We start from the raw sequence: 8945 nt of genomic DNA, 5'->3' as shown, positions 1-8945 counted from the left end.
GGTGAACCATACGACCCGGTTTGCCCAGGACAACCTCAGTTTCAGCACTAAAAGTCCAACATCCGGGAAATCTTTCCATCCCAGGCACACTGGGACAGGTGGGGACCCGACCACCACCCATCTTTGACTTTAGACTCCCCGGATCAGAGGGATGGCTTCAAGCCCTCCTGATGCCCCGGCTGAGGCCATGTCTGCGGTGGCCAGCGCCCTGCTCGCCTGGCAGGCCACCTCTCCTCACCATCGCAGACAGTTGCTCGTCCAGGGCCACCTCCCCCCTTCCCTCGGAAAACATTCATCTAAGCATCGGGTAAAACTGTGCAGAAACAACTTGTGTGTGTCGGAGGCCATTTGAAGCATAAGGTTAGAAATGTATTGTTTAAAAAACAGAGAGGAGAGAGAGAGAGATTCATTTTAAAACTGCATAGCTGAGATCAGAGCTTTCATCTGTCACCTCTCGTGAGAAACGAGGGTCGTGGGTGGGTTCACTGGAAACTGAACGGCAGCCCGTTCCTTTTGTGCGGGAGGCTTGTGCGTGTCTGCACTGTGGACGTCTCACGGCAAGTCTGGCCCGTGACCTTTAGCCTTGGGTCTCGGGGCAGTGGCTTCTCTGTCTCTGACCACTGATGGCGAGAGGCCCCTCTGGTCTCCGGTTGGCCTGGGGTCTGCTGGGGACGGGGGGCTGCTCGGGAAATTCTGCTGCAATTTCTCCCCCCGAGAGCCACCCTGGAGAGAACCCAGCCCTGCAGAACTGCCGAGCTGTCTTCTCGGGGACTCTCCGCCCGGGAAAGGAGGGACGAGAGAAGGAATGGCAGTAAAGTGCACTCTTAGCCTTGGAGACAGAGTCTCGATTCTCTTATTTGAATTTTTAAAAATACCTTTAAATTCCCCTTGGAGGAAAAGAAAAAAATCTCTTATAGGTTAACATAAAACCACTATTAAAGAGCAAAAGATATAGATCATGTAACTGAGAGATACAGTCAAAAGGACATACTTCTTAAAACGAAAAAAAAAAAAAAAAACCCTAATGCACAATATTTACCAATATTTAAATAATCCAGTTGAAACCATTTTTTTTTGTCATGAATGAAAAAATACACCATAGACGGTTACCTAAGCCGAGGAGAGTGGAAACGGTGGCGCCGGGGGCAGAGGGACGAGAGGTCCGTTCAGACACAGCTTGGCCAGACGCGTATGTACAGCACCAGGTCCTGTTAGGTCGGCTCCCCGTGAGTCAGTACAGTTTGTGAGAAATGAACACTTCAGAATCGCAGTATAAAATATGGCCATAAAAAAAACTTCTGTCTTCCAGTCCTATGCAAGGAGGTGCACCATGCAAGATGGGGGGCTCGCTGGAGGGGCTCGCGGCACCGGCGACCCTGGGGCTCCCCTTCCCCAGCCCCGCCCCTGGGCCCCCACCTCCAGAGCCAGTCACTTGCTTCCCGTGTGCACTGTCGTCACAGTGGTGGGCCTGGGTCTCCGCTCAGCTCCGACTCCTGAGACCCCTGACGAAGAGGACATGAAACTACACAGCGTGGAAGGTGCCAGGCCTGCAGGGGAACAGCAGACACGGGGTGGGGGGTCAGAGCTCCAGAAGCCAGTTCTCACCCCTCCCTCCCCACCACAAGGGCATCAGCTGGGCTGGGTTTGGTGGGGGGGGGGGTGGGCACAACTTTTACCCACGTGACCCTACATTTGTACCTACCTACAGGAAGACCTTTGCAATGTGTCCAAAATGCTTTATTCTTAGACCCAACTCTCCTCTCCTTTCTTCATTATAACTGATTTGTATTTGAAAACACCATGGCTTCGCTACCATGATATGCTAGGTTCCATGCACTGACCGCTTACTATGAACTAGGTGCCGGGCTAGCTGCTGAACACACACTGCCATTGTAAGAATTGCTCATGTCTTATAACAGCTCTGTGCAGCAGGTATTTTAAGAACGAGGAAAGATTCTGACAGCCGCTTCTGATGCCTGGTTGGCATGCTGTCTGGCTGAGAAGCATTTGGTGACACAGAGCACTTGGAAATCAGGACGTTTATCCATTGCCGTGTGAACTCAGCAGTCGCCTGGCCTGGGAAAGCTCCCAAGCGTGCACGCGCGAACACAGGGAGATCCATGAAGTAAATTCCTAAGATGGGCTTTGCTGTCAATGTCATTGTTTGAATCTTTAAAGAAACGATCAGTCTCGGGGCTCCCTTTGAGCAGAGGTGGGAAAGGAGTCACGCTGGAATTGGGAGTGTGGATCTTCAATGTGCAACAGGCCACGGGGGCACGTGCTGAGTTCTTGGGAACGTGTAAGGGCAGGGCGGTCCCAAGGAGACTAAGATAAATGGAGAGAGTCGGGAAGCAGGAGAAGGAAATGAGGGAGGCGTAGTGTGCCTTAAGGATGGAAGAGCCCATGCAAAGATGAAGGATGATGCAATACTATTACTATCACTTTTTTTTTTTTTTTTTTTTGCCAAGCCAATGCACATCGTATAAACGAGCTCAAATTATCATCCTCATCATGGAAAAAATATATATATTCGAAGGCAGTGAGATCAGGCCATCCCTCCCTCCATCCCGAGAGTGACTGCACAGTGAGAGACAAATCGGAGGGAAGGAGACAGATCACAAAGCATCCGGGCCTCTATCCAGACAGCGGCTGTGGAACTTGAGCCATGGATTTCTCATAGATGGAAACAGTGATACCCAGGGTCGTGTGAATGTCAAATGATTCTATTTTCTAAAATGTCCCAGGGCGGTTGTGGGAATGGGATAAGGTGTTGCAAACGCCCGGCAAACAGTAGGTACTCGGCAACTGACGGTCCTTCTCCCCCCTCCGCCCCCGACGTGTCTTCCATGCCAGCTAAAGAATTCTGCTTTTGCTACATACGCACAATCTTTTTGGCTGGCCCGACTGAGGTTGCTGGAGACACTTGCATTGGAACTGTCCAGGCTGCTGCCAAGATGTAGTTTTCTCATATGTCTCACGACAGCTGTGGCATTAAAGGCTTGCTGAAATTTAAGAAAGGGAAAAAAAGCAGACAAAATATTCCAGCTCATTAGGAAAGACTCCGGCTGTGTCCTGTCCTGTCCTTTATCCTGTCACCCTAAGCGTTTCAAACTTCTTAAGTCATTCTCATGACGCTCTAGAAAGAAAATGTACGTTGCCCTTTCTTCCAAAAGTACACTGATGTGTGAAACCCCCTCCCCATCAAAATACATCTTGGAGATTTAAAATAGCTTTCTTCTGATGTCATAAACACATAGAATACATGTCAAACAATTCTCTATAATTTAAGTGATTTTTAGAATAGAAGACATATTATAATAGCTTAAAATCTGACATTTTAAAATAGTTATTTTCCTATTGTTGGTACTTTTGCCCTAAATATCATTGCCTTTGAATAAAGCAGGCCTGTGGAATGAATTTTGTTTCTTACTGTGTCTCTCATTGTTGGCTCTCAGGACAAAACAGAGGGCCCATAATTCCCCACGCTGATTAGAACATAAGAGTTTGAGTAATTAATAGATGATCACGAAAACTCTATGGGTTAAATCTGTCAATTTTTTTACCAGGAAATATTGGTGAGTTCAACTCAGGTTTCCTGGAGTTTTCTTCCCTTCATATCACTTTTATAAAAGTCAATTATTCAAAGTTCTAGCAAAGTGAAGAAAGACAAAAGGGATTATGCTGCTTAAGAAACAGCAAGTTAGTCAGAGCAGTCACGACTGCTGTGTTGGCATCACAGAGGGGCAATGTTTAATGACTCGCTCTGTCCCTCTCAAGCCATGATGCTCCCTCTCTCAGTCTTATTTATTACTGGTCAAAATCAGCAAAATCATTCGGGTGAGGTTCTGGGGCATTTTGTCCAAACTCAGGTGACCGTAACCTTCAGCAGTGAGAAATGCTCCACCTGTGGAACAAGTGGCACGAGAGTGGCTACATTCACCGGGCATTTAACACACTCGAGACTTACTCTCCATTTGCTTTTGGCGAAGTTCTTCCGGATCTGGGCGCTGACGGACTCGTGGATGTTTTTGTTGAGGGCTGTGTCACCGGCGATCCTGAAACAGATGCGGAGATGCTTCTTTGAAAGGGTTTCTTTCGGGCTCTGATGGAGGTTGGTCGGGCAGAGGGTGGCCACTGCCTTGCCAGCCGCCTGGGCCACCACCTGGCTCTTCCCACCACCGTCACCCCAAAGTCCTACCCGCCTTCCATACTCTGCACCCTCCCCCTGGACCCGCCAACACCCTCCTGGTTGGCCTCACCACCTGGCTCTCTTTCCCTCTTTTGACCGAATTGCTACACCATTGGAATCCACAACACCTTCCTCGACGCCTCCCAGGCCCTCCGTGCCACGGACCCCGCTCACATCCTGGGACTCTCAGCTCCCTGAGCTCCAGCCCAGCTGAGCTACGCCCTGGGATGCTCTGTCCAGAGACACCTGCTCTGTGCTCAACCTGCCCGTGCGTCCTCTGCCACTGCATTTCCTAGAAAGTTCTCAGAACTTTGAGGACCACGTTCACTCTGCACGCAGCTGGGCCCTCGACAACCCCGGGCAATCCTTTCTTTAGCTCTTGCTTGTTCCTGAACCTTCCCCGATGAGCAGGGCAAAACTCAGGTGTGCTCATCAGCCCTCTCCGTAGAGTCCTCCGCAGCCTTCTCTTTGCTCCCTCTGCTCTTTCTTGGGTCTTACATTTTCCCGCCTTGCTCAGCTCACAATCTCTAGGCTTGGAATTACCTGGAGGTCACTCACAGCTCTTGCCACCCACACACATGCCCTTCTGGAAGGTGGCATCCTCCTCCCACTGTGCGCAGCGCTCTGGTCTCCCCCTGCCCCCCAACCACCGTGTTCTGCTCTCAGTGTTTTCTGGGCATTGATCCCTCCGTCTTCCTACAGCACCAAACTACTAAATTCTAGGTGAGTATCTGATGCCTGAGATCAGACAGGCATTTATTGACTCTTGGTAAAGTTAAGGGGCAGAGGTCAAGGCCTGTCTAGGAGGTAACTGGTAAGTGAGGAACCATCCATCTCCCAACCCCGACTGCTCTGGGGACAAAACAGCCTTGGACACCACCGACTGCTGCTTCCAGCTGCCTTGAGAGATGAAAGGAACAAGCTCAGGGCTTACTCAGACAAGAAAGCCCCCGACGCAGACTCCCCCTGCAGAGCCTAGATGGAACCTGACAGCCTAGACGTTAAGTCTGTGCCGGGCAGGCCTGGGTTTAGAATCCGGTCTGATACCCCCAGCTAAGAGCAACTTCCCCGTGAATACACTCCTCTTCCTTCCCAGCCCCACAGCCAAGAGCACTCTCAGAAAGTCACCGCAGTGAACCAGGTTTCCATCTCCAACCATGTCAATTGTCCCCTCTTCCCAGACGCACACCACTGAAACAGAGATGGGATCTCTGAATGCACAAATCCATCTGTAACTACAGTCAGGAGGTTGGGGAGCTGGAGACATCTGCATGAAGCTTCTTCTCCTAGACAGCCATGGGAGGGTTTCCTCTTGGACCATGTTTAAAAGCTACATCCTCAGAAAAGGATGCCAGTTCCAACCTGTCAGTGGCCAGCTGTTTCTTGGAAATGACAGGGCCAAAGTGGTAGGAAGGATGGAATTCCTCAGGCCGAGCGCTGCTGCAGGGCAGGGTGGGCGCCAAAGCAAACAGGCTGGTTGGGAGTGGGGGTAGGGGTGGGAGTCAGGGAGACTCCGGGCCTGCGTTCCACCTGCCTGTCGGCAGCGTGGTCTCCAATGCTTTGAGCCTGGGGCCTGTTGCCTGCGCTCTGCTTCCCACACCATCTCTGTGGGTTCATGCGGGCCCAGATGGAAGGAAAATGCAAGCTTTTGATTATTTCAGGAATGTTTCCTGCTCACTTGCCATAGTCCCAGGCTGTGCTAGGGCTGGATGGGAGGCCAGCTGGGCAGAAGGTGGCCCAAAGGCTCCCTGTTCGGCAGCCTCTTTTCAGGGGAGGGTGCTGCCACCTTGGGCCACAACAGCACGACATGGTCCTCCTCAAATGGGCTCCACGATGACAATAGTTGACACTGCCCACGTAAGCTAGGGAGTTACAATAACAACACAGGACACTGACACTAACTTCAGTATCATTCGCCCACAAAACCAGAGGCCTGGAATCTTAAAACTGGAAGGGACCTTAGTGGTCACCTAGATTATCCTAGGAATTAAACAATACTTTTGATAGAGCAGAATTTCCTTATACAGCTGTAGACACACACATATATGTAAAACGATGGGTGCACATGTTTTATTCATGTCTCTCTTGCTGTCTGGTTTTAATACCAATAAAGATGGCATTTACAAAACCACACCTTTTGTGGCCTGTCTTGCTATCCTTGCCTGCGCACAGATCATCAAACTCACCTCTCCCTGCCCGCTGGTGCTTTTGCTTCATATGGGGTCTACTCTACCTCCACCGCTCTGGGTCTGCATTTTTCTAGTCACTTGCTTAAGACAGGCTTGGTGATGCTTGGCAGGAATCCCAGGCAGTGCTTTGCCGGACTCCCGGGCTGCTTCCCGATTCCTACGGCCGACTGGGGCTCAGCTGGCTGGAGCCCGGAAGAGGGGAGGGGGTCTCAGTGAACATTCCGGACCATGATGGTTGATTTTATGGTAAACTTGCCTAGGCCATGGTACCCAGAGATTTTTGGCCAAATGCTAGTCTAGATAATGCTGTGGAAGTATTTTTTAGATGAGATTAACATTTTAATCAGTAGACTCTGAGCAAAGCCTATTACTGTCCATAATGTGGGTGAGTCCCACTTAAATCAGTTGAAGGACCTCAGAGAAGAGGAAGAGGAAACACGGTCTCCAGACTGTCTTTGGACTCAAGCTGCAACATCCGCTCTTCCCGTGTCTCCGGACAGCCCCGCGGATTTTTGGACTCTCCAGCCCCCATAATCATGCTAATCAATGCCTTAATTCCTTAAAATCAATTAGTCTCTCTGTCTTGCTCATCCTGTAGGTTGTCAATGCTGTTCACCATTAGCTGGGAAGTTTACAACAACAGCATAGGATGCCGACACTAGCTTCGGTCTTATTCACCTGCAAAACCAGACATAGATGCTCCGAACAACTGACCTGGACAGATGAGCTCCACTGAGGCACTGCCCTGTGACAGCCATCGGTCAGCAGCCTGGGGGGCCTGGCCATGCACCACTGAGAGGAAGGCAGGCCTCCAGTGAAAGGGGCTTGGGAACATCTGGGGAGAGGGCTGCCTGCTTTCTGCAAGGAGCGCTTTGGAAAGAGCCCTCTCCTGTCCGGAGGGGTCTGTTTTGAGGCTAAAGGAAGGCGTCTGTGATTTCTGAGGCCTCGCTAGCCCTGGGTGGTCTTGGTTACGTTGGAGGCGCAGGTGAGGAATGACAGATGATGCTCCCTGGGTGCAAGAGACGTGCTGAGAACACACGTGCAGAGTGGGGACGAGGGGAAGCTCGCGCCGCTGCAGGAACGGCTCCGCTTCCTGCCGGCTCCCCGTGGAGCCTGCGTTCTCCTCTGCCCGGGCGATTTTACAGAAAACAGACAAGCATGTCATAAATGCAGGCAAGTGAGGAGTTTCAGTGATGTCTGGGACAAATGCATTTGTTTTTGTCATTTTCCAGCGTTTGACTTTCTGGAAGTCTTGAGATGCATAGTAAAAATATAAAGCACCAAGAAATAATCACCCCTCAATGCAGCCCTTCGCTGCTACAGCTCACAGGCTTGTACACAGGCTGGTAACTCTGAAGTCATCTAGCTGATGTCACGGGCGCCTGGCTCATTCGGCAGAACGCCCACCATGGAGTTCCGTGTGCAAGTCCCCCGGGACCTCCAGCCTAGCGTGCCGAGGCTGAGCCCACTCTCTGCCCCGAAGCCTGCGTTAGCTGGAACCTTGGGAATAATCCCCCACCCCTCACTTTCTCACCCCACCCACCAGCGCTCTGTCCAGTGCCTGTGGCTTCTCGGCCTGAGTGTGATGCCTTGTCCTCTGCACCCCTCCCGCTCCCTGTCCTGCTGCTCGCCAGGCCACTGTCACCCTCCTCTGGGCCGGCCTCCTCCTGCCTCTGCGCTGTACCTTCCTGCCACACTCCCCCAGCCCCTCTCCTACCACCTTCCCTCTCTCCTGTGGCCAGATCGGGCTTCCTAAAATCAGATCTGGTCACCCTGGTCAAACCTGTCAGGGGCCCCACTGCCCAAAGGGAAAAGCACAAATCCCATAGTACAATAATAAAATAATGGCCACTCACGCACGTGGCAGGGGCCAGGCACTCGTCTTCGTTACATGGAGGCTGCATGTTGCTGCTATTCGTGATCTCGTGTCTACAGGGATGGTGCCCCAGGGCTAAGGAGCTCGTCCACACGGCAGTGAGTGGTGAAGCCGGGGCTGGGAGTCGAACAGGCCAGGCCAAACCTGCCAGTTCCTGCCTTCCTTTCTAGCCTCCCCTCCCACCTGTTTCCTTTGCTCTTACTCCAGAAAACCAGGTGCTGGGGGCTCCAGGACTGGAAGTACAGTTGCACCCCCACGGCCCCGGCTGCTTGCCCTGCCTGGAGTGCCGCCGTCCGCTCTCTGCCGGCCTGGGGGAAGCTTTCACGGTGCAAGATGCACGGGCATCGTGTTCTGCCAGGCCTACCTTGCCCCACTTCCAGGCCCCTCAGTAAAACTGACCTCTCCCTTCTTTGGTTTCTCCTATTGGCCAAAGTGACTTATTAAAAATATCAAGATGATGCACAATTACAACTGACTACTTTTCCAGAACATTCTTTCCTTCTGTCCCTAACCTTTTCCTCTCTTTCAGCGTGGTGCTGAGGAGCATCATTTTGGAATTGGACAGTGCTGGCCGCACCCCTGGCCCTGCCGCAGCTAGTTGTGCAGTCTTGGCTAAGTTCCTACATCTTCTATTTCCTTAGTTCTGAAATGAAGGTAAAACCTACCTCATAGAGTTGTAAAGAAAAAATGA

The 8945-nt window shown here is 51.5% G+C and overlaps 1 protein-coding gene across 3 annotated transcripts in view; it reads right to left on the bottom strand.

Moving 5' to 3' along the window:
* Positions 1 to 1044: 1044 nt before the first annotated feature.
* CAMK1D (calcium/calmodulin dependent protein kinase ID) overlaps positions 1045 to 8945 on the bottom strand; it is a 294987-nt gene continuing 287086 nt past the window's right edge. The window contains exons 9-12 of one of the 3 annotated variants that reach the window (XM_069458691.1): positions 3968 to 4055; positions 2885 to 3002; positions 1417 to 1547; positions 1288 to 1311 (exon numbers count right to left, since the gene is read on the bottom strand). In XM_069458691.1, coding sequence (XP_069314792.1) covers positions 1429 to 1547; positions 2885 to 3002; positions 3968 to 4055 — 325 coding nt within the window. In that variant the 3' untranslated portion in view covers positions 1288 to 1311; positions 1417 to 1428. Of the gene's footprint in view, positions 1548 to 2880; positions 3003 to 3967; positions 4056 to 8945 lie in introns of all 3 variants that reach the window. The other 2 variants (XM_069458689.1, XM_069458692.1) reach the window with 2 other exon arrangements.

This window comes from Eulemur rufifrons, chromosome 25 (genome assembly GCF_041146395.1).
Source record: "Eulemur rufifrons isolate Redbay chromosome 25, OSU_ERuf_1, whole genome shotgun sequence".
NCBI lineage: Eukaryota > Metazoa > Chordata > Mammalia > Primates > Lemuridae > Eulemur > Eulemur rufifrons.
This window is presented reverse-complemented; position numbering and strand designations above follow the sequence as displayed.